Below are 26342 nucleotides of genomic sequence, written 5' to 3'. Positions count from 1 at the left end.
TTTGGTATCCTCCAGTTTGGGCTCCTTTAATATCAGATGATTAAAAACAAAGAAGGTTGCTTGAGGAGACTGAAAGGGAGCAGTAAGTAGGCTCAGCACAGCAGTGATAGAGATGGTAAATATGGGGTTCTTCAATGTACTAGCCGGGCAGTTTGAGACATTTAAGCCCAGAGTGTTTTCCTGTACAAACGAAATAAATTAACTCAAAAAGGAACAAAAACATCAGCGGTCATCACATGACACCTTATAACTGCATATATGTATATAATTATATATAGTCTGTACAGAGCAGGAAATATAAACAGCAACTCTGTGCATGGAAGGCAAAACTCTTCTTCATTCACTAAAAACTCTCTAAGTCACACTTTGAAACAACCTCACACTAGTGTAATGACAAGTGGTAAACAAGACAATGGGCCAGTGGATGGAAAATTTATGGATGCATGTATTGTGTCTGTTCCCCAGAATCCGTGTTTAACCTCACACCGCTCTACTAAAGTGAAATACCAACAAACAACACAGACTTAGCACAAATAAAGAGATGTTAATTATTAAGGGAAGAGAACTGAACAGAAATGTTAATATTATTTAAGGGTAGAGTTAGAACATGAAGAAAAATCCATAAAGAAATGTGTTACCAAAAACAACATGCATGAAAAAGATTTCCATTGGTCCAAGTAAAATGCTAAAAACATGAAACCCCCCCCTAAATAAACAGTGATTGAAAATCCCCTCTTCATATTCTTCAAATTCACCAGAATAGACACAATCAACACACATGTCTAACAGATCCACCCCGACAGAAGGTGGAACTTGGAGAAAGGCACGACACAGGTTGACGTCCGTCTTCAAAGCTCCTCCGGTAACAGTTTCCGATCGCCGATAACTGCGTAGTGATGGCACCTCCCACAAAGGACGGACTGCTCAAAGGTTACGCAAGTCTCTGTAAGATCCTCACATTTATGCTGCATATGTTGGCCCTCACCGCGCTCGGGCCTGGTCTGGAGTCAGATCTCATCGCTGAACTTCAGTTGTCAAGAATGTGCACTTCCATCTCGGGAAGCCAGCTTTAAATTTCACCTCACAACAACAACTTTTTTTTTCCTTCTCAGAGGGTAACGTGCTTGGTAAAGTATCTCAGCTGCTGCTCAGAATCTGCATGTGGAATGATGTGTTGTCCAAGCTTGGTATGACATTAACATCATCAGAGAGCGCGTCACTGCAGCTGCACTCTGTACGCGCAGATGAGGAGCTTGACCTGAGGAGAGAAGATCAGACAGAAACGCTGCTGAGATGCTTCGACTTTTGGATCCTCTCTACTTATCAAAAGAAATTCAGCTTTATGATTGGATGACTAACAATTCAAACTGTTTCCTGTTTTCTGCTGCAAAATGTTTTACTTTTTTTGACTCGAACAAATACAAAAAGTAAAGCTGATGATTTGAGTTATTAACATGAAAACCAGCAGTGAGGATATCCTATTGAAAAATACTGTGTGCGTTTCCAAAGTCTGATATTACTTTTTCGCCCCAAAACTACTAAAACACATCAAAAGCAACTGCAAGGTTACAGTGACGCATTTCTCCACTGACAGTGAGGGCACAGGAAGATAAAACAGTAAGGAAACAGTCCCTAACAATGGCATGCAGCCTTAGATTGTGCCTGTTTTCATTAATGAAGCTCTTACATCTTTTATAACTTTGTTGAGCGTGGAGAGAAACTCCTTCCTATGAAGGTAGTCGAGGCTATGTCAGCATTTCTACACTCTCTGCTATGGGGAGGAATATCATTGTCATTTCAAAGGGAAGGACTGGCAGTTGGGGTTAATAAGGGAGCCACATTATCAAGAGCTCATGAGCAGATACTATTGCACTAATTAACCAAGTCATCGATATTGAAAATGTAGGTGCTGATACAGGAAAAAAAAACAGAGAAGAGATCTGAAAACCTGGCTGCACATTAAAGATAGCTGTCTGTGTAGTTTGCTTCGGAGAAGAAAGCCGTGCCTGTAAAACTGTGTCAAAAATGACGCATTGGCGGTTAGACACTAGGACAGAGGGCTGTGTGGGGGGTCTATACATAAACCAGGAGTAAAAATAGGTTGGGCCTGTGGTTAGGTGTGTTATATTAGACTAAAAGATTTTCCAACGTTAAGAAATTCTGTAGCAGATATGATAGATCATCAATATGGAAGTCAACAATAGCTGAGGACAGACTGAAGAAAACAATGAAATGAACTGAGAGTAACAACTACAAATGAAACCCAGAGCATCCAGTTCATTTATTAACTTACTTATAATGAAACTATATATCGATGACCCACTTTAAAAATGTATACATGTTCTGGGGACAAACTGGGTTTGGATTGAATGCCAGTGAGAGTAGCACACAGACAGGCCCAGGTATCATCTTTGAGGATGAAGTGTCTTCTGTCATGACTGAAAAAGACAAACCCACTCAGCTGCATGCAGTGTCTTTTTAAAAACGGTAAAATCGGAGCGTGAGAGCAAACGTTACAGGATTCTGGATGCTTGACAAGATCAACTCTGACACAAACATAGAAGCTTTGTTATTTGTGGTAGCTGGCTAAACTTAGATTGATGTTGCAGCCAAAAACCAAAGATTGCATTGAAAGGTTTCTGTAAAAAAACAAAAAAACAACTTTGTATATTTCTTTGGGTTGCCTTTAAGATAATGGACATGCCTAGTTCTACATGTAAATCATTAATAATGACCATTTGTGGTATTATTTATTCTTCTTTTAAATCATGAAAAATAAAATCGCATTCCTCAGTTTCAAAAACATTTAGTCAGATTTCCCAATGGGCTGGTTAGAAGCAGTGACCTTTGTATGCCTGATTAAGATGTTTCATATGTTTGTGTCTCACTGTGTGTGTGTGTGTGTGTGTGTGTGTGTGTGTGTGTGTGTGTGTGTGTCACCTTGGCTGCTGGCGCCTCTGCAAGGCGAATGAAGAGTTTGTTGACGCCTGGATTCGGGCTGAAAGAGTAGATGAAGTGACTATCCTGAAACGTTGAAGGCAAAAAGTAGAAAAAAATAAGCAAAAATTAGCACTGTGGCCTAAATTTAAACAATTTAATGAGGTGAAGTACATTGAATCCACACAGTGACATTAAACATGGCTGCATGGTCTCCTGTGAACTGCTTGTTCATTTGCTCAAAGCAGCAATAGTGAAAAACACTGTAAAGAGAGAGAGTGAGGGTAAACAATAGACAAACGACCACTCTGAATGATATCAAAGGAGGATTTAATATAATAAAATTCCGATGGATTAAAATCGTTTTTCAGTTTTATTTTTGTCGATTTGTTTTATAGTTTATCAAATTTCTCAATTTTATCTTTCATTAATCACTTGGCACATTTTGTTTTTAACCAACTGTTGTGTAATCATCATTTCAACCAACCAGGAAAATGGGCAGCTGGAACTTATCGTTGAGCACCACGGCGTGCACACTGCAAGGTCCGCATAGCCTGGCTGTGATCTCATTCAGGAAGTTGGCGTGGAAGATGAAGAGGAGGATACCTGAACCTGGAAGTAGGAGGGATGATAAAACTTCACAGAAAGGTTCGATTGGAATAGAAATTTATAGCCAACACATTAGTGGGATAACGTTCTAATGACGTTGACATTTGAAGCCATTTTTGCACATCAACTCTGGAAAACGTCGGGGTAATGTTCGGACCGTTCTCATACGAAGGCCCGGACACAAGTGATGTGCAGGAGGTACGATGTTTAGCCTTTGACCATGACCTCAAATGATTTCATTCTGCACTATAACCAGTGCTTGTCACACAGCAACACAATCCATCATTACACTTTGTACTAGCCGAATAGCAGGTTCAGTTTACAGTTTAAGGTGAGACAGTGCAGCTAAAAACTGCACACACTGGTCAATTTTGGGAGTTTGGGCTAATTTGCTTCCATAACAAGTCTTCTTACAGACTAATGGAAAGAAAATGTTCCAAATATGAATTTACATCTTTATTTCATAATACCTCATAATGTCTGCTGGACTGCATTGTATGGTCTATGCCAGGGGTGGGAAACTCCAGGCCTCAAGAGCCAGTGTCCTGCAGGGTTTAGATCTCACCCTGGGTCACCACACCTGAATCAAATGATTAGTTCGTTACCAGGCCTCTGGAGAACTTCAAAAAAATGTTGAGGAGGTAATTTAGCCATTTAAATCAGCTGTGTTGGATCAAGGACACATCTAAAACCTGCAGGAAACTGGCCCTTGAGGCCCGAAGTTCCCCAACTCCTGGTCAATTTACTTTTGCCTTCATGTAATATGAACTGTGGAAGTTTCACTTTAAAGATTGAAAGAGACATACAAATCTGAATAATCTTTTTATCTTGACAACACCTATTTAGATATGTATGTTCATTGGTAGCATCTGCTCAAGTACCTATTAATCTAAGCTGTTGCAGGTGTAAAACTGTCCTGTCCGCAGTTCCCTCATCTTTGGATATTTTCTTGTGTTTTGTAGCTAAAATTGAGCGTTTGTAAATTACCTTTTCAAATAAATATGTATAAAACATCACAGTTCAAAGGCAGTTTTATTTTCTCTCGGGATGTCATTTACAAAACATTTTATTAATGTCAACAGCCTAAAGGTTTTTAGCTTTTAGATTTATGTTCTTGGAAAGACTTCAAATCAGCAAAATGTTTAAAACAAATCACCTCAATGGTATATTAAAACGTACATAATATGAATCAATTAAGAATTCTAATGTAAGTAGCGTTCATCCTTTTCAACAGTACTCAGTATCTGATGTCTGCAGTGTTATCCTCCTTTTATGCAGTCTGTAAAAAATGTATCAGTAGCACAAAGCTACTAAAAGAGTAGCATCCTTGCCAAGCGTGGCCAGACATGATAAAAACAAAATTCATGAATCTGTCTGGCAACAGAAAAACAGCAAATACACCACCTCTCGAGTGAGGTGGTGTTTTTGCATATCAGGTAATGTAAAAATATGTAAAAATTTGGGGTTACCCTCTGGTTGAGGCTGTGACTTGAAGGTAAAATCCATAGAGAAGTCTGGACCCTCACAAAGCCTGTGGCAGGCCAGAGGGAAGACGGGCTCCAACAGCACCAGACGAGACTCAAAGTATGCTCGGATGGTGTCCTCCGCCACACTGGACAGCCTGCAACATAAATTAGTTCTGTGTAACCAAATATATTTGGTAGTAAAACTGGCTTTACCACTACAGTGCAGGACAAAATTTACTGACATTCCTTTTAAGGATAGAAACCAAAGTAAATGTTTGTCTCTTTAAATATTAATTCACACTATGCTGTCTCCAAAAACATCACCAAACTGATGAAACTATGATGTGATGATGTGGTTAGCACTCACATGCTGATGTGGTCCTTGATGAAGTCACACACCGTCAGGTTTTTGCTTTGCTGGGCGAAGTACATAGCTGTGTTCTGGTGTTTGGACAGGATGTTGCAGTCAGCTCCATACTCCAGCAGGAGGCGCACAACATCAGCGTTCCCTCTTTTGCATGCCTAAAAGGAAGGACGTAATGAACTTCTCTAAAGAAACCTCATACTGGTACACCACAGGTAAGGACTATAAAGTAAATATATAATTTCTGACTGATCTGCTATGAAACAGCACCATTTGTAATCTGCATGCAAACTGTAATTTTGCACTAATTAAAACCAAAGTGACCGTTAGTGTTTGTCTAGTGTTACCTTCATCAGCGCCGTCTCCCCACTCAGCGTCTGAGCATTTACATAAGCCCCGGCCTCCAGTAGGATTGCAACAGTTGTCAAACAATTCTGGGATGACACAAACGGGAATCAAGTGTTTACAAGATAAAACAAAAGAGGCAGATGCCTTTATTTCAGAGTCTTTGACTGGTTTGGCTTTGACTGAGAATTTGAATTAAAATTGTATGCACAGTATAGTTAAAGGCTGCAGGATTAACTTACATAAAAGATAGAGTTACCTTTTCAGCAGCATGCATCAGGGCTGTAGTGCCGTTCTTCTGTCGTTTATTCACTCTCACCCCCTTTTTAATCAGTAACCTGAGGATGTCATCCTGCCCCCCTATTGCTGCCAGCATGGTGAGGGTCATACAACTGCCATCCTGCACACAAACAGATAGACACAGAACTAAAACAAAGGCTGTAAAACAATAAGCTTTTTACAGACCTGCAGTGGAGTCCATTGCACTGTATAGAAATGCCTAAAAAGTGAATTACCATGTGCAGTTTTCTGGGCATGATTTGTACACAACACTGTGAAGAGAAGCTCCTTGTACAATGCCCCATTTGCAAACACAATGAAATCATTATTCGTATAATAATAAAGTTATGGTGATATCCCTGCTAAATACTTATCAATCCCAATTTAGATACTAACCAGTGCAGCCAGTCAATATAGTTTTAGTTAGGTATTTACCATACACCACAAACTGTATATAACACCGGCTTGTTTTCTTAATCTGAAAACAAAACCTAACACAGTTGTATCTTAAACCTGCATTCTTTTTGATGACTAACGCGACCACCTTAAACAATGGATGACGTTACAGTGGTCATGTCTATCTTGCTGTCTTGAGAAGTACCATAGATATGATTGTTTACAATTTTACTTACAGAAGACTAACTGCTCAACAGGCAGCTTTTGAAGATGATTAATAACCTGCTTATCAGTTTGCAAGTTTAATATCAATACCTCCTTGTGCAAAACTGAAGCTAATATAGTATTACGTTGTGATATATTTACTTGAACATCTCCACAAAAATATGGGTTAGAAATAGATTTTTTTTTTTTTTTTTTTTTTTTATGTACTTATATAGTCTCAATATTAAAAAACTAAACAATAAAAAAAATACTACATTTACATATCTGCATGACAACAATAATAATCAATATTTACTATAAAAAAATGTATTTAGAAAACACTTAATACAGCCTGTTTACCAAAGTAGCCTTGAGATTCTAGGAATACGTCGACTTGTCATCGCACTGCTTTGGGCGATGAAATGTTTTGCATTTTTATACCATTACTTTTGCACAGAGTATAGATTCTTTTGACCCATATCTGGGTTCGTCTGCTGCTACAACCACACACATCTACAACGACCTAAAGTCAGGCACTGAAATGTGTACAAGTGTAACTGGCTTGTGAGGCTTACTTGTTCTGACATTGTTTTTTTTTTGGTAATTTTATCATCAAATCAGCATTTTATTATGTGGTTTATGACAAATGCATGCACCTTGAGATTTCCTGGAGTTTCAGCTATTTTAATGCTGTTTAGCAATAGTTACTTTGCTGACATATCGATTTCAGATATTGAACATGTGTAACATGTTTGCACGGCCACTTTAAACATCAAAATATGTGACCAAGTATAATTTTACTGTTAGCATGAGTATAAAATAGTCAGGTTTATCAAATCAATACAGCTGCAAACCTTCACCCAACAAACGGGAAATCAAGGGAAATCATTTAACACTTGTCACCAGTTTTAAAATTTTAAGCCAAGAAGCATTTTATTGTACAAGCAGATTTTTGATATGAAGTATTAACTGAAGGCAACATGAAGACTAATACATAAAGTGCTTATACAACATCAATAAAAACAATGTAACTTCTACGCAGGGAAAAACATTAGTTTTGCAACATTAAACAACAATGGTAGTGCCTGAACAATCATTTGTATCATTACCATCAATACCATTCACAGATTCATCTTCCAAATACAGCTGTATATGTAACTACTGGTATACACTGTAACACAGATGTACCCTTTTTAACAAGGCGGCAACAACACAGGAAAGACGTGATGAAAATCACATGGCAATGTGCTATCTAACCTGGCTGTGTAATCTATTGCAGTCAGTCTTATGTGTGTCCAACACTAATAGCTTTGGTATGAAAGGGCGAACGCTGGTTTCTTAAAAACAGGTTCACTACAGCTACTATTGATCTTAACAGAAAAGCTTTTAAATGTGAATGAAAGCAGCAATGCTGTCCAGTCTTTGAATATTTACTGGTAAAAATGACTCAAGATTACATTTTCTTTGCAAATGTCCTGACTATGGCATCTACAAAGTTGACTGACCTAAATAACAGATCATCAACACCACAACTCTTGTTGAATGTCCAGTCTGAAAGAAGCAACACACTGAACGTGAGGAAGTGCTTCACTCATTTTTTAACTAAAATGTGATCACTTTGTTTAGTCAGTCTCCAAACCTGTATCCATCACTCTGGGCTGAACTAACCAAGCCACAAATTCCTCCTTAAAATGAAATGCGAAATATACTTAGAAACCGTAAACAGAAACGAACATCCTCATCCTCTGTCTAATGTCTGCTAGACAATTATGCATACAGTATATTGCCAAAAGTATTCAGTTACCCATCCAAATATTCCAATCACTTCCATGGCCACAGGTGTGCAAAAACGAGCACCTAGGCATGCTGCTTCTGCAGGTATTATGACAAAGTGGAAGCCAGTGGGAACGACAGCAACCCAGCCATAAGGCAATTTGTTCTTGGCAACTGGATATTAATGTTATAAACATCTAGAAAATAAAAACATACTATAAAGTAATGTAAATGAGTCAAATGTAGTGTATTTTAACTAAAATTAGAGTACACTAAATACAATTAAATGCTAAAATGCTATACACAGTCACTGTATGGGTATACAAAAATACAACACACCTTTTAGGCAGATTGTTAAAGATAAAGATAAAAGTATAATAATAGATAAGTATTAAGTGGATCTTTAAAGAAAGAAAGTGCTTTTGATATTTCAGCTATAGATACACACAGCTCCTAATTCTCTATTATCAGCAAGGAAGGTATATTATTACTGCTGCAAGCTATCTACAATATATGCTACTGGCTAAAGCAGGAATATAGTACACCTGGGCTTGTTTGGGTAAACGGCAAAGTAAATCTATCACGCTGGACGGTTTCACTGCAAAGGTTGCTGGTAGGCTTTTGATTTCTAATCACCAAAACACATTAAAAAATGCTACTAAAATTGATACAGGCAGTAAGACGGATGCATAAAGTACATGTCAAAGACAAGTAAAAATCCCCCTGTAAATGCCCAGAGGCCATCTTTGCTCTAAAATGGGCTGCCCCGTCCACAGTGGAGGTGGGATTTCCAAACAACTCTTGGTGTTATCATTTTTACAACTACAGTGTGGGAAAGCATATTTGGGTGGCACTACTTGTCACCCAAAAATGATTTCACTAGTGAAACATTACAGGCAAAAATGAGGTTCAAGTCTGCTAAACGATCACAAAACTCAATTAGAATATTTCCTAGAGACAACCTGACAGTGTTAGATAGTATATGCATTCTAAGCTTATTTTCTCGTAAGCCAAAGCTACAGTACAAACATCCCTAATTCCACCCATTTAGTGTATATTTGTGCAATTGATTGCTTAATTTATACTTGAACGTGATCCGGGATACTCTGGGGTCTTTAATTTGAAGAATAAAAGGGCTGCCTATAAATGTCTTGTGGCTACGATGGTATGTTACACTAATTTCCATCAGTTTCATTTTTATACCTTATACAAATTGAGGTAAAGTGATGTCCCTCTCACATCTAAGACCTTGCTGATAACGTGTGGTTATACTGCATGTCAAATAACGTTTACAGGGACAGATAAACAGGACCATCCCACTCAGAGTTTGAATTATGAGTCTCTGGATCTTGTCCTCCACTTTGTTTGGATGCAACAGTATGACCTCTTCTTTTGAGTGACTGAATAGAATTATGTACAAAATATTTGACCTCCCTCCATGTTCTGCTGCTTAAGGCAGGTTCAGCAGCTAAACACGCATCGCAGTCCTTTTTGCCCGGCACTTTTACTAGCTTAGAGAAGTCTCCAAGCTGTCGCCTCACTGCTGCCTGTTCTTCCTCACTCCACAACCTTTTGTTTCTTTTTTGAGGCTTGACAGCTGGATTGATTTGTTTTCCTGCAGAAGACATAGGCGCATTTTCAGATACCACCGGACTTCTGTCAGAAAGACTGGGTCCGTGGATTGTTGGGACAACCTGTGCAGCTGCAGGGCCCCTCGATGGGCTTAAGGGGTAAGGTGGTGAACTTGAATGGTTTAGAGGTGTAAACGAAGACATAATAGGCCTACTTCCATCATTAAGTGTTGAGAATGGATTGACCATTGGAGAACTTACAGTATTTAACTGTGTGAATGTAGGAACCATTGAGGTACTTGGAGTATTAAGGGAGGTAAACGAAGGAATCATTTGTGACGTTGTAGTGTCCTGTGGTACATACACAGACGGAGGTGGCATGTTTGTAGCATTCTGTGTATATGAAGGAGACAATGGCATAATTCTGCTGTTTTCTGAAGTGTATGGAGGAGGCATTAGGGCATTTGTAGTGTTGTGTGGAGTAAATGTAGGAACAACTTGCGTATCAGTAGCATTCAATGGTGTGAAAGTAGAAATCAATGGTTGACTTGTATGGACCATATCTGTACTAGATGAGCACAAGGATGCGTAACTTGAAGTAATCTCTTGGCAGAATGGTGATGCATCTCCCAAGTTGGTTGCTGGTGGCGGCAGCGGCATTGTCATGCAACAATTTGAACTTTCTCTCAAGTTATCTGGGTCGACTGTTGTCATAGTACACACAGTGCTTGTGTCTTCCAAAGTTGTCTTTGTGGTTTGGACTCCAGCTTTTGATCTCTTTGGATTCAAAACATTAAGGTTCCCCTCAGACTTCTGTATGTTATTTCTCCTACGCATTGTCTGTAGTGTGTTGTGTACATAGTTTTTAACGTCTGTCCAAGATCTTCCTCCGAGATCTGGCTCAGCAGCTATGCAAGCATTGCACTCCTTTTTGCCCGGAACCTTCATCCTTGTGATAAATTCACTCAAGTAACGTTTCACTGCAGCCTGCTCATTCTCACTCCAAGGTCTTCTTTTTAAAGCAGGCTTCTGTGCAGTTCCTAAAATGACAAATATTGAGAATCACTGCTACGCAAGAGATAAAATCTTTATCCAATTTAGAATGCAGTTTTAATTTTTTTGCTTTTGCTTTATTGAACCTGGTAAATTTTCTGATCAAGACCTTGTAAGGGTGGGCCATTTATATGGATACACTGTAATAACATGGGAATGGTTGCTGATATTAAAGTCTTGTTTGTGGCACATTAGTATATGTGAGGGGGCAAACTCCTCAAGATGGGTGGTGACCATGGTGGCCATTTAGAAGTCGGCCATCTTGGATACAACTTTTGTTTTTTCAATAGGAAGAGGGCCATGTGACACATCAAACGTATTGGTAATGTCACAAGAAAAACAATGGTGTGCTTGGTTTCAACGTAACTTTATTCTTTCATGAGTTGTTTACAAGTTTCTCTTTGTTCACAGCCATTGACATGTCGAAGAGGTTAACACGTGAGGAGCGGATCGAAACTGTGTTGATATCTGGTGAACGCAGTAACCAGGTCATTGCAGCAGATTTCAATGCAAGACACCCTACGAGACCACCCATCTTCCATGCTACAGTTAGCAAACTGCTTGCCAAGTTTCGTGAATGGTGAAGTTAACAAACAAAACCACCGCTATTGGTCTGACACTAACCCACAGTGAATGGATCCCTCCAAGACTGTTGGAACAACAAAAGAGATGGTTTGGTGTGGTATATGGGGTACAACGATAGTGGGTCCATTCTTCATCAATGGAAACCTCAAGGCCACTGGATATTTGAAATTGCTACATGTGTTTCCCTCTTTATGCACTGAAGCTGGCACGTTCCCTGAGTTCTTCCAGCAAGATGGTGCACCACCACATTATGGGTGCCAGGTCCGAGCATTCCTAGATGAACAGTTTCCTGGAAAGGGGATTGGTCGTCGTGGGCCAGTTGAATGGCCCCCAAGGTCTCCCGATCTGACCCCCTTAGACTTTTATCTTTGGGGTCATCTGAAGGCAATTGTCTATGGTGTGAAGATACGAGATGTGCAGCACCTGAAACTACAGATACTGGATGCCTGTGCTGGCATTTCTCCTGCGGTGTTGCTATCAGTGTGTGAAGAGTGGGAGAAGAGGGTTGCAATGACAATCCAACACAATGGGCAGCACATTGAACACATTTTATAAGTGGTCAGAAACTTGTAAATAACTCATGAAAGAATAAAGTTACGTATAAACCAAGCACACCATTGTTTTTCTTGTGACATTACCAATAAGTTTGATGTGTCACATGTAGGGATGGGTACCGGTGTCCGGTGCCATGATGGCACCGGTTCTGACATAAACGGTAGTAACCAGACCGAAAAGCAGCGCACATTTCGGTGCTTTATTTCGGTGCTTTTTTTTCCTGAGCTGTGATACACTTCTAGCCAATCATTTTACGTTTCCCAGGATAGTAGGCGGGGCCAGGTACGTACGTTCAGTTAGAGCAGAGCTACAGATTAAAAATGTCCAAGGCGAAGCGGTCAAAAGTCTGGCTGTACTTCACAGCAAAATATGCAAACTCAGCAGCCTGCAACAAGTGCTTTAAGCTGATACTGTGATACTGTCAAAGGAGGTAGCACCTCAAATCCGATGAAACACCTGGCGACGCATAGCGTTTTTTTTTAAAAGCCGAGAAATGCGCCGTATTTGATAGCTTGCTGCGAGACCTCACACTGTGCACGTTGGGTGGGTTGCCAGTTATCGGACCCGGAGCAACATCCCCCAAAAACCCGAAGAATAGAGTCCTGGCCCCTAGCCCTACCAGTGTAGCAGAAATGATGAGGATGATGATGGCAGCAGCAGCCGTTCTTCTCTGCGTGAGTAGCTTAATGTTGTTCAAGTGTAATTTAGGTTGAGTAGGCTAACCACGTTATTACATTAATGCATGTAAGGTGAACTAGCAAACATCATCATAGCTACATGCGGCTGCCCTCTTGTTTGATGGCAGATACTCCCTTCACCCTGGACAAAAAGGCTAAAATGACCAAAGAAAAAGTGGGAAACAGCTGAACATGAGAGGTTTTTGGACAAAGTTTGTGTTTTTTTTCCATTGTTTAAGCACTGCTTCCAGCCAAGAGTGATACCATATATGCCCCATAGCTGCAGAAAAGGCTAACATTGTTATCTTTTTACAAAAAAAACAAACAAACAGCTGAACATGAGAGGTTTTTGGACCAATTTTGTGTTCTCCATTCTTTAAGCACCGGTTCGAGCACCGTTTAAGCACCGGCACCGTTTCAAAAGTACCGATTTGGCACCGGTATCGGATAAAACCTAAACGATACCCATCCCTAGTCACATGGCCCTCTTCCTATTGAAAAAACAAAAGTTGTATCCAAGATGGCCGACTTCTAAATGGCCACCATGGTCACCACCCATCTTGAGGAGTTTGCCCCCTCACATATACTAATGTGCCACAAACAGGACTTTAATATCAGCAACCATTCCCATGTTATTACAGTGTATCCATATAAATGGCCCACCCTGTACAAAGGTCAAGAACAAAGTAAATTGACTCAGAGAGCAGCTATCAGCTATATTTTGATAGAACAAAAAGGTACTTACCATCTTTTGCACTGCTGTCTGGAAGTGATGGCAGCGTTCGATCCATCTTGAGCAGCTGTTTGCTCACTTCTTCTAGCTGGGATGCGTTTTTTAAGAGTCTGTAACACTCCTGGCTGCTCTTTCCCAACAAGTTGGCCACTTGATCCAGTTCATATTCATTAAGGCTCATTAACTGCCAGGAGCTGGCAATTTGCTCTCTTAATGACGAGGAAAGAAGTGCTTCTGGGTTTTTAACTCCACATTCCATTGCAACCCGTCGGAAACAATCCAACGCTCGGATGAAGGATGGACCTTCAGTCCGTGCAAAAAGGTATGGGTTTGTTTTTGACACACCCGCTCGTTCTCTATTTTCAACAAGCAAGTCAATAGACAAAACCATGCGTTCTGTTAAAAGAACCAGCATGTTCCTTCCATACTGACCTTCTAATTCCAACCTGGTCAAAGCGGAACCAAGTTCTAGCTCCAATTTTGTGCTTTTCCTTATTTGATCTGCAGAGGGCACAAATATTCCTTTGCTCTTTCTCTGAATGTAAGTTTGCAAAAGCAGTCTACCAATATTTCCTACCCTTCCTCTGTTGAACAGACAGACATCAGCTAAAGTTGCTTCACTGAGCTTTTTCCACGTTGACAAACTAGGACTTTCTTTCAGCTCCTTTCTTGTTTCGTCTCCTTCCTCTGTGATAAACCTGTGAAGTTTCATCAAGTCTTCTGTCACAGTTGATTTGTCCACTTCCACTTTTTTGACTTCTTGCTTTAGAGAGGAGGCAAGTGTTTTGCGAGAAAAACACTCATTCCATTTTGTATCAAGAAGTTGTATGAATTTTTTCACTTCGCTTTCTGATTCACTGTCCTCCGTCATGCGACTCTCACCAAATGCAATTTCTGCAGCTCGTTTCAAAGAGTATCCAATCTTCGTGACAAGGGAAATGCTTTTAAACTTACTGGAACTGGGGTCAAATCCACTAATCCTTTTGACCCCTTGAACAGCTAATTCAAATCGGGATGGCAGACATATTTCATGCAAGTACTTTACACTCCTGTCCAGCTCATTTACGGCAAGCACAAATCTACCCAGTTCCCTCATTTTTTGTGCAATGTAAGCAAACTGAGACTTGTCATGCTCATATTTAACAGACAATGCATTGCCATATTTACAAATAAGCGGGTCGTTTCTGATATGCCTCGAGATGTCATCTTGATGCATGATGTGGATGATTTCCTCACAGCCTCCAGTTAAGAACTCTGACATTGGAAGCAGCCGGGAGGCAGCACTGTGACCTCTCGTTCTTTTTGTTTTCTCAGTAGATTTATCGTCTCCTTTTCTAGCTTTACATGACCTTTCGTGTCTCCATAAATCAGTTTTGCGATAAAATGCAAAACAATGTTGACAAGGTAAGAAGTCACGAACTGATATGCTGGGTTTCTTGACCTGTTTCTTGGTCACAATTTCCCCCTCGCCACTTTTAAGAACTTGGCAATTATGTTCATAATCTCCTCTATTGCGAATTTGATCAAGCAATGTCTGTCTGACTTTGGAGCCTTTTGGAAAGTGTACTGCATGGGCAACATCCGTTTCCTCCGCATGTTTCCTTTCCAAATGCTTTGCAAGTTGAGTGAAAGCCATTTTGCAGTATAAACAGAAGTGTTTCTTGCATGACTCTTTCTTCTCTTCATCCAATACGCAAGGTGTCATTTGATGCAATTTCTTACAAGTCCTTAGACTTGATCTTGTTGGTTCTCTCTTTTCCACAGTTTTTGTGCAGCGCCGTAATCTTTTAACCATTTCTTTCGTACTTGATGCAGATAGAACCATATCTGTAATACCTCCCCCTACATCTCCTGGCTCGTCGCCTGAGTCATTTGTTTGCTTTAGGGGGTTTTGTTTATTTGACAGCACTTGATCCGAATGATCAAAATTCAAACTAATTTTACTTGACAAACCACCCATTGTGTCATCTGACGTCTCGTTGTCTTCTCCATCCTTTTGGTCTTCCTTTCCTCGACTTTTCTGCTTGGTAGGTGAACCGAATGCTGCGTTTTCTGATTCAGTAATATCCTTATCATTTTTTTGATCATCCAAATCTTGTGGGATATTTTCTTTTGCAGTGCCTGCTTCGTTTCTTGCACTTTCAGTGTTAGAAGTCAATCTAAGAGCATCACTCGAACTTCTCTCTTCAATCAAGTTCCTCTCTCCTTCAAATGACTTCTTCTCACCAATAGTACTCGCCTGTAAAAGAACAAGTATATGTAAGACTCAGAGCCAAATCAGATCCCATGAATAATTTTGGTAAATTTGAAACACAGACTCTTGGAAAAAATGTAGAAGGGGATGCTTAAATTTGTTTTTAATTTTGGTAGATAAATAGTTCTGACATTTTTTTAATCATTCATATATATTTTTTTTACTCCTGTTTTAGCACATCAGCACCACGGCAATGCCCCCAACCAAGATCCAGGCCCATTCAAACGAGTCAATATGATGGCCCAAGGTTTAGTAAGAAAACTCCCTCCTGACACCTCAAGTCTCACGTACAAAAACCACATGTGACCCATTCAAGTATAGTTAATGGCTTTATTGGATCAAGCAGCGTTTCGACATCATAAATATCTAACCAAGTATATGTAGTAATGGGGTGTTTGATGAAATGCTACATGAAGAAAACAGAATGTGCACTGACACTAGACCTACATCCCTGGTTTGGAATAAACAAATAATTAAAGATAAATTTTTGCTGGGCATACCAGTATTTTTACAGAGCTCACTCGTAATATAACACATCATGGCTTCATGTAAAATATGTTAATACCATGTCCAGCCATTCACATAATAACAGTCACTGTGAATTTTGTCATTTATGCTTTCAAATGTTTGATTTAAAAGAAAATGTAATAAACGGTGGCTACAGGTGCATGCTGTGCATATTGTGTTATGGTAATGACGATGATACATATTCTGAAAGCATACATTATGTACCTGATTCAAAGAGTTCATCTTGTCCAAGCGCTTCATGTCTTCAGTGTCTTCAATCACTGGCTTGTTCACTGCAATGTAAAATGATATCACAGTCTCTAAGGTGCACACATTACAATTTACATAGCAATTAATGACTGTTAGGTCTAAGTTAGCACAAATTTAAAGATCCATTTTAGAATTCAAAATAGTGCAGGGTGGTGGTAGATAGGATTGCATGCATCGAGATTTTAACCACATAAAATACAACTTCATTAACAATAACAATAATTTATATACACTTATAATGGCTCTCTGTCCTACTGAGCCTTGAATTAAGATGGTAAATTAAATAAAAATGCTCCTGAACTTGCTGAAAATACCCAGGAATAAGAGTTAATTTAATCACATCCACCTCTGCCATATTCTTTCTACTGTAATACTGTAGTTCAGTCTGAAAGTACATAACATGGCTCTGTAACTCAAAGCTACACAAGTATAATTCAGCTTTAAAACCCTACTAATTACAACAGTGTAGGCTCTGCTATATAAGAAAACTTTTATATTATACTTTATAGTATTACACTAGCATTTCTAACAAGTCATATTTATGTTTAACAGCTTTTGAGACCACATCCTTACCTGGCTTTGTTGCAGAAGGTGCTTGGAGTTCAAGAAAACATCTCAAGGAGTTGGATCATTGGTGGACAGTAAAAAGTAAAGTCTTTGGATGCGCATCTTGAAGAAAAGATTACTTGGAGCACAACACGAAAAACAAAATTGTTCTTCCATCTAAAAGCGACGTATAGTTGTCTCATTAGGATGCTTCAGACGCGTTGGGATAAGCTATTTTTTTCACGTTTTCTCAACAATATTTTCTTTTACTGCTGATTTACTAAAACATTTGAAATATCGGATACAAACTCATTATTGTAACAGACAGGGAAAATTGTTAGTTTATAAGTAGCAGTTTTATGTCATAATAAACATCTTTTTGATATTTTTGTAAGAAGGGTAAAGACTGCTCAACAAAGCTAATATTAGTTTATATGTTAAACACTGTTTAAAGTGTCAAATATGCTTTTAACGATGGTTATGCCTAATGTTTTCCATTTTCCATTTATTTAAAACAATGGTTCTTCTTTCGTAAAACCAAATGTAATTCTGATGCAATGCTAATTATGCATTTGTAACTGGGGGAACTATAGGGGAAAATATTAATGTCTATAAGTGTCATATGTGACAGACATAGCGTGATAGACCATAGTCACCAACTGAATTCATATATATTTTTAATAACAATGCAATCCCTTCAAAACACACACGCACACACTCACTCTTGGGGCCAACCAAGGTGCAAGCTGTGGAATTCTTTAAAATGTGTTTGTGTCTTAGATTTGAGTGCTCAGAGTCTTGAGATACATAAAAATCAAAAATATATTGAAGTAGGGCAGAAACTAGCGAGGAAATAAAACAGACAGCTGGGTAATGTTTATTAGAACATACCTCTTGGTCCAGATTGTAGTCCTCTTTGGAATTAAGTGCCAGTTTTACAGCCATGTAATCTCCACTTTTTACAGCATCTCGCAACTCATCTGGCAAAAACAGGTGAGGAACAAATGAAGTTTAGAGAAAGTGGACATTTAAAGATCTCACGCTCATTTAATTTTTCTTTCTTTTAAATGCCTATTTATTCAAATCTCATAGATCCTCCTTAAAAATGATGTGACCTACTGTGGACACAGAATTCTTTTTATTACAGTCACGGACATAAAACCGTTTTTCTCCATGTTTTTGGTAAACTGCACTCAGAACGAATAATTTGGATGGTAAACAAGTTGTGGTTTTCTCATGGCTTGTTGCAACTAAAAGCAAAAGTCTTCTAAATACCAAGATAGTCATCAGGAAACACTCACTTGGTGACAATGGTGGACCTGACAAGATCTCATCCTCTCCGTTAAGATGTTTCTGGAAATCATCCAGAGTCATCCAGTCCAGATTAAGGTCCATTCCTAGACTCAAAGTGGCCTGGCCCTTGTCTGTAAAACACACAATGCAGAGATCATCAACTGGGATTTCACTCAGAAAATAAATCTAAAATCAATGCATTTGACAAGTGAAGTGCGAATGTCATATTTGGAGGCATTTGTTTAGCCAATCAGAAACATACCAGATTTGTCAGTGCCCTCTGGTGGGTCCTGGGTATCATCACATGCCATAAAGAGTCTAGGCTCACTGTCCTCCCTTTTCTTTCTCCTGTCATCAGAAGGGGTTCTCCGCTCCCAGCTTTGCCGCTGTGGTTCATCTGTCTTATCCCTACGCTCCCGGGTATCATCTCCAGGCTTCGATTTCGCCACAGATTCCTCTTCCCGCTCCTCGGTGTCCAGGCTGAAGCCATAACTCTGAACTGGTCGCGAAACTGACATTGAGGGTGGCAGACAAGATAAAAATACTTTTTGAACAACGTGTCATAAAAATCTAAGACATCAAAAAAAAACAGCTTGTTCTTTTATTGTTCCTATTAGGAGTAGACCTAATACTCACTTATAAACCTGGCCATATGTTGGAATAGAAGAAAAAAAGGTTTGAAATCTCAGGGAAGCCCATACATGTCAATTTAAAGAATAAAAACGTGCAAACATGGAGAGTGTGCGCGTTTGTGTACACACACTCAAATGCTCTTGTTGCAGTTCCTGGTTTTATGCAAGTTTGCTAACAAAGAACTACAGTCTGTCACGTTTAATTAAAAATACTAATAATGAATGAGCTAAACATAGCTATTTTTAAGCTATTTGTGATTACTCTGATCGTCACCAAGTCCTGAGATTCCTGTCAATCACTGCGACACACATTCCTGACACATTTTGTCTTCTGAATTAGAGCTGGTCAGCAGACGAACTATATAAAATACACAATAATAAATAAAATAATAACTTTTGATTGTTTGACAGATCAAATATTTGACCAACACATCTGATTTTAAAGAAAAGACGTTTCTAATGCTGCACGTTATGCTCCTGACATGCAGCAATCTGTTACATTTACTTTAAATCTTTTTACAATACAAGGAGGTGCTGGATGATACTTTTTAATAACAAAATGCTGCTAATTTAAACCCTTTTTCTATGATAACCATTTATACAGCACAGTTCTTTGTGTTCATTAAAAGGCAAACTACACCCTGGCATAAAACACTCGGGCAGGAAGGGGTTAAAGATGCAAAGACATGTAGACTTTGTTTTCACACACCATAGTCTATTAGAGCTCTAGGTTTACATTTCTGTGATCTGCTCTCATCTGGGGCATGTACTATGAAGCAAGTTTAACATATTCAGGATCTATTTTCCTCATCTGGCTTCACTAACAGAAAGATCAGCAATCCCACTAAGAATTCACTCGAAGATGCTTATCAACTCGATGGGGATTCCCAATATGGCTATAAGCATGTTCACATAAAAGTGAAGCTGCTGGCACCACAGGACCAATGACAAGCATCGAATTAGCCTGCTGATAGCAGAGCGGCTGGTTTTACAAAGGAAGGATAAAAACATAATATTAGAAAATATCAAGAGGTGAGACACAGAATAGAGACTGAAAGCAACACAGCTGCTGTAGATAAATAAGAGGTGTGTTTGAAGGGAGCAGTTTAGTGTTAAAAGCGCTGTTTGAAGGTGCTTTGGTCACAAAGACCTGAAAAGACTGGAGCTACTATATTGATAAAGTTTAGCTTATTTGAAGGCAGGAGAAAAAAAAAGCTAGCAAAAATGCTGACTTTGTAACTTAACAGAGTATCACAGCTGTGGGAGAATCTGACAGATTACAGTTTTTATTCCAGAAAGACAAACGCTTTAGGTGCTCTTACAAAGTTTTAGACTATGATTACTATCCGTGCACTGGGGTCTCAGCGATCTCGCAGGAATGGTGACACAGTTTTCTGGAGAACTGACTGATTGGTATATGGTGGTATTTTATACCCTGGTATAAAAATTAACCATCTATTTGGGTTAAACCCTCACAGGCCTCTGGAAGACAGAGCTGTTATTAGAGTTTTATTGTAGGGCAGTAACCTCCTTGGCCCTTTAAGGTCAATTTTTGGAGACCGTATAGCAACTAGTATTTTTTCCTGTCATGGATAAGGTCCTTTATGCCCAGCGGGATTGGTCTGAAGCCACATTGTGTTAATCTGATTCAAGTTCAAGTTTCATGCATACCATCTGATTGCTTGGGCCTCTCCGTCTTCTCCGGCTCTTGTTTCTGAACAGGAGACTCTTTGGTTGTTTTGGGAATCTTCTCAATTTTTCCCAATACCTAAGTGTTGGGACAAAACACAACAACAACAAACTGTTAACACGCTGCATTTTTTAGAGGAAAACCTCTGAGCTGCATATCCTGTTTAAAATAGCAAAGAACATCATCTGAAAGATCACGTTGTGTTTTTTGGTTCCATTTATGAAATACTGGATGACAAAGTTAAAATAGAAATAAAGTATACACCTTTGTGGGTTTGCTGCTGCTCTTCTCTGTGGTGGGTTGATTCCTGCGGGGGGCGCGATCCTTGGCCTCGCAGTTTAACAGGAACTTTTCGAAAAGGTTAGTTGAACCTGTGGTGTCCTTCTGTCCCAATATCTCGTCCTTGGTAACTTCCTCCTCCTTACTCTTGGTGACACCAACAGCTGTAACAGAGGACGAGGACGACGAGGACGATGTAGATGGGACTTTGGGTGGTGCAGACGCGCTCTCCTGCCCTTTGCTCTTTGCTTTCTTATGTAGGGTGGAGTTGTCACTGGAGTCTGATTGTAGCGCAGTATCCTCTTTTGCTTTAGAGCTATGACTCTTCAGTTTTTGGAGGCTGCTTTCTTTCTGAGCAGAATCTGTCTTTTTGTTCTTTTTGTCGTGGATAAGGTCCTTTATACCCTGCAGCTTTACTTCCCACTTCCCCTTTTTTTGTCTGGACTTGTCGTCCAAACTGGCTTTTTCCACCGATTTTGTTAAAGTCTCAGTTGATGCGGAATCGTCCATTTGGGACTCTGACGGGCCTTCGCTCACGTCATCTTCCAGCGGAGCAGCGGCCTCGTCTTCAGAGGTTTCGATCTTCCTCTCTTTCTTCCCCTTCTTTTTCCTCCCATCGTCGCCCTTTTCTTTTTTATGCTTCCCTCCCTCTTTTCCTCTTTCCTTCCTGTGTTTCTTGGAGGGAACAGGGTCATCCTCTTCCGATTCAACCACACGTTTTTTTGATTCAGTCTTTCTCTCCTTGGGTGGAGAGCTTGGGGTTGGGGCTCTGCCTTCTTCCTCATCGGTTTCTGGTGCCGGTAGGGGCCTAAACTCTTCTTTCCGCTTGTCCTTCTTCTTTTTCCTTTTTTCCTTAAGATGCGATTCTTCCTCCTCCTCCTCCTCTTCCCGGACTTTCTTCTTCTTTTTCTTCTTGACAGGTGCCTCCGTTGGTCGGTCTTTGTCGCTGTCACTTTCCGAGTCAGCATCAAACACGTCACTCTTTGGAGGCAGAGGTTTCTAAAGAGAGAACGGGAGGGGAAATATCACATTTTGGTAATAGATATTACTTTTTGACCTTCTGACTTAAGGCTCTATAATAGTTTGTCATAAGTAATTAGAGGTCAATAATACTGCCAACAACATTTTGCCCCTTCATTTTCAAAACGATGTCCAGACAGGTGGGAAAATAACATCGATAATAATCTTAATAACAGACAAAATTTGTTTTAAGTTCATCTGTTGTGCATTAGTTCTATAATCAAGAAAGGAAAGATCAGATTACTTATATTAAAAAGGCTTTAAAGCCAAAGTTACAGGCAGTTTGCTTCTGGCTTAGAAACAAAGATGTTTTCTTGCAACATTTAAAAGAATAACTATACCAACACGGGAAACCTCACCCGGCCCGGACACAGAAGACAGATCGATAACTTTAGGTATAGCGTTTATGGCGCTTCATAAACACTATACCTAAACCCAAGAGCGTAACTTTGGGTTCAACATGCGTAAAGCTACATCTGTGCACCAAGACCAACCAAGTCCCACATAGTAGGGGCGTGCAAAAACTTTTATTTGCTGCTTGATGTGTTGGCGGTGGTTACAATGCCTCATTCCCCTGTAAATAATGCCCATGCCTCATTGCTTGAAAGATCAGACTTACCACACATTTCTTGGTTTCTGCCTCTTTCTTGGCCTTAGCTTCAGCCTGTGACTTCTTAAAAGCCAAGAGGACTTCGCGACAGTCTTCCAAATGGGCCTCTGGTTCCCATGTGTCATCGTCAGAGCAGTAGTTCTTCCAGCGAACTCTGTACAGCACTTCACCCTGAGAACAAGAAAGCGAAGATGTAGCGCTTAGCATGACCTGCCCCACTGACCTGACCTGACAGTGAGATCACGAGCCAACAGGATCTATAGAAAACAGAAGACTTCCACATGACAGCTGAGACAAGCAAACACGGCTGACAGGCCCTGTTAGTTAGTTAGTGTTAATTATGGTATTTTGAATGATGCTGTCTGTCTTTAAAGTTCTAATATCAAAAGGTTTACTGAGGAGACACAGGCAAAACATTTAAAGTTGCAGTGAGAACTTGCTGAAAGAAAGTGTGCAAAACAAAAAGTGTAAGAGTTGTAAAAAACTGTTAGTTTCACAGCTGACTTTTGTGTATTAAGAGTGACTGAACGTGAGCAAGAGAGATGCAAAATCCTGTAAAAAGCAGAGGAGAGTGTGAATATTTTCAATCTTTCCAGGGAGATGTTGACAGCGCTGCATCAGACTGTACACATATGAAGTTAAAGCATCTAAAAGGTGCAGAAGCTCCCACTGGGCACTCCGCACTGCTCAGAAGGACCACAGCTTAACTTCCTGTGCATGTGTTTACTTCGCAGGTGGTACAGCCCAGAGAGACTCCAGAGTTCACAAAGACCAACGGCAAAAAGTGTAAAAAGCAAGGTGTTGAAAATATCTTAGTAGAGATAGTATTACCTCCCATTCTACCTCAACAATCAATGTGCAAATCACAGAATTTGATTCACGAGCTCAACTGGTCAGTAGAGCTGGGCGATAGAACGATAACGATATGTATCGCGATATAACTTTTACTCGATAGAGAAATTAAGCTATCGCGATAGACCTCGCCGCTCTCGTCCTCTTAAAAAAAAAAAAAAAAAGGTCAGCCAATCTAAATTAAGTAGCGCAGAGCCGAACCAATCACAGCCGCAGCGTCACGTCGCGTGACTTGTAACGTACAGCACAAGTGCCAAGCCGCACGTGTGTTTGTTTGGGAAGCAGCCAGCGCGTAATGGAGGAAATGAGTGTGCAGACTAGAAAAATCAACCGAGCGTGACCGAAGAGAAAACGGATGACGGTTCCAACGCCGGAGAGATTGTCGAACGGAAGAGCCATAGAAGTTCCGTAGTGTGAAGGTATTTCGGCTATTTCAAGTCTGACAAAAAACAGAGTAGCGTGCACTGTAAATTGTGCCGAAAGCAAGTCTGGAAATACAATAAACTGGTGCATGCGTCACACTGTGCGCCACGTTATTGTTTCGGTGAAATGAATTTCTACAATACTGTTACTGTTAATTCTACTCTCTGCAGTGTTTAAATGCTTACATATATACACACAGTTACTGTCCCTCCACACATACGACTCGGTTCTGCTTCTATGCCCCAGCTTTGTTTACTTTTTCCCACCGAGGCTTCTAGACTTCTGATTGGCCAACATTTCTGCACGGTTAGGAATCTAGCGCCACCTGCTGCTTTGGCATGTTCATAGCAGCGTTTTCCTTCATTTCTGCCTTTATGTGTGGACGGGATTATTTTTTAAAACGAAAACGGAAAATCTCCGTTTTCAAAAATACCCGTGTACGTGTGGACGTAGCCTCAGTCTCTGACTGGAAGCGCTAATTCGTCATTCGGCTTTTGTCAGACTAAAGTAACTGTTACAACTGTTTGAAAAGCTCAGCTATACAACAAGGAGAGATTGAGAATTTCCTTTTAGTTCTCAGTTTATTTGATATTGACAAAAGTTAGTCAGTTTTGTCTGTTCTTCTGTAAAACAAACTAAGATTTATTTTTAGAATTAATATTTTGTTTCTAAGTGGAATTGACAATTTAGTCTGTTTCGTTTGTTCTGTTTTGAAACTTAAACGCTTTAGCGGCTGCCTTTTGTGTAGTTTGCAATATTTGCCTTTATTTATCTGAAAAAGTCTCATGTTCCTTAAGTACATCTACCCTGTTGAACTTATTATGGGAAATAAATATTTAAATAAAAACAAGCTGCTGATTATTTCACATTTTACTTGTGAGCAACAACACATTTAAATCTTACAAATATAGTTATTTGGCTTATATCGTGATAGATATCGTTATCGCCTGAAATGAAAAAAAAAACATATCGTGATATGAAAAAAAATCTCATATCGCCCAGCTCTACTGGTCAGTAATCAAGCCTGTACTGTCTCGCTGCTCTACTATGAATATTGATTTCTCCCTTCTTTTGGTGCTATTCAACCAAATTCATTTATAGCTGTCTTTAAAAAGAGTGCAATTTAACCTTTGTAACGAGACCTGATACTCAAAGGAACCCCCCCCCCCCCCAAAGTTAATACCACGGACATTACATGTGCTTCACGGCAATCTTAAAAAGAAAAGGTAAAAAGCAAGAAAGATAGCAAATGTAGCTAATGTTAGCTGCTGGGGTCATCTGTGTTTGTGCACGGGTCTAAAGCATGTTTGTCCGCTACTTTATACAGTTAGAAATGCAGCGGTCACAGGGCTCACCCATTATTACCTGGTATAAGTAAATTCAGTGTTAACAAACAGCAAATCCCACCAATCTTCTCACACGCTGCGAGTCCTGCATTATTCGGGGATTTAGCCGATGTAGCCCTGCAGCTAGCAAAATACGATGAAAATATGTGAAAGCCTGCAACGGGTCCGTCCTTGGCCTCAGCAGGGGAGAGCCGAGCGGACATCATGGGACAAGTTGTGCTTGGAAAAGATGCTATGTATGGAGGAACAGCGACCCACGACTAAAACCAGAAAACGCATGTAACAAAGTAACACACAAGCAATTTTGTGCATGTAAATGCACCGCAGAAACGCGATTCTGCTAACACAAAGGGTCTTTCCACCGTTGTTGGTGGGCTATGCCTCGTGAAAGTGGACTGAAAGAAATGCCAGCCATGTTTGCAAAGCTAGCCAGGCGGCTACGTAGCACTTAGCTATTTTTACCTCTTCCACCCGCATGTCAATGATCTTTTCCACTTCGTACACGTCTTCTTCCTCATCTTGTTCGCTGTCCGCGGGCTCTACCTTGTCGGTTTCAGCCGCCATGGCTGTGTGGTAGTGTTGGTTTCCTAAAATCTGCCTGTTTTGGGTTTTGCACTCGAAAAGGCCGCCGTGTTGACAGAGGTAGGACGCTGCCGTACCTAGTGGTACTACAGACTGCACTAGCTCTGCAGCTCTGAGAGGGCTGCGCTGAACGCAAGGCAGTTACCGCCCGCAGTCACGAGAGGCGTTCAAATGCTGCTCTTAATCGTCGAACGTATCACACCAAAATAGTATTTACAAAAAATAAAACATTTTATTTTTGCTGATGTACTAAAAAAAGGCGATTTGGCGATAATTAATTTTAATCGAAACAATATATTACGCTATAATACGCTAAAGTGATTTAAAACCAACAAACAACTATTTCATTGCTTTCCATAACTTCTGACTTTTATGCCCTGCTACAAGTTTAAAGAATAACAATAATTTTAACAACATATATATTTTTAAATTTTCTCTTTATTGTTCTGTTATTTCGGGCGATGACGCCCAAAAGTTCGAAATGTACTAAA

The 26342-nt window shown here is 39.9% G+C and overlaps 1 protein-coding gene across 2 annotated transcripts; it reads right to left on the bottom strand.

Annotated features, from left to right (window-relative positions):
• On the bottom strand, positions 1-25989 carry mphosph8 (M-phase phosphoprotein 8). Of its 2 annotated transcripts, XM_026144358.2 has the most exons (14): positions 25732-25969; positions 22658-22819; positions 21004-22017; positions 20721-20817; positions 18680-18928; positions 18426-18548; positions 18016-18104; positions 5981-6121; positions 5724-5810; positions 5380-5534; positions 5016-5167; positions 3425-3549; positions 2941-3024; positions 1-1258 (listed from the first exon to the last, which is right to left on the bottom strand). In XM_026144358.2, exons 1-14 carry the CDS (start codon positions 25831-25833, stop codon positions 1217-1219), a joined length of 2622 nt encoding a protein of 873 aa, XP_026000143.1. In that variant the 5' UTR covers positions 25834-25969; the 3' UTR covers positions 1-1216. The 2 variants fall into 2 exon arrangements, with proteins under 2 accessions (XP_026000143.1, XP_026000141.2); XM_026144356.2 differs by lacking the exons at positions 1-1258; positions 2941-3024; positions 3425-3549; ... (2 more) ...; positions 5724-5810; positions 5981-6121 and adding exons at positions 9513-10984; positions 13560-15786 and having other exon boundaries at positions 25732-25989.
• Between the last annotated feature and the right edge of the window lie 353 nt (positions 25990-26342).

This window comes from Astatotilapia calliptera, chromosome 16, assembly GCF_964374335.1.
Source record: "Astatotilapia calliptera chromosome 16, fAstCal68.1, whole genome shotgun sequence".
NCBI classification, from domain to species: domain Eukaryota; kingdom Metazoa; phylum Chordata; class Actinopteri; order Cichliformes; family Cichlidae; genus Astatotilapia; species Astatotilapia calliptera.
This window is presented reverse-complemented; position numbering and strand designations above follow the sequence as displayed.

Bases quoted from the DNA above. Each gene is read 5' to 3' on its own strand.
- mphosph8 (XM_026144356.2), bottom strand. From the start codon at position 25,833: ATGGCGGCTGAAACCGACAAGGTAGAGCCCGCGGACAGCGAACAAGAT. The intron at 22,820-25,731 runs GTAAAAATAGCT...TCTTGTTCTCAG, and splicing joins TTGACATGCGGGTGGAAGAG to GGTGAAGTGCTGTACAGAGT. The intron at 10,985-13,559 runs GTAAGTACCTTT...TTGTCATTTTAG, and splicing joins AGACAGCAGTGCAAAAGATG to GAACTGCACAGAAGCCTGCT.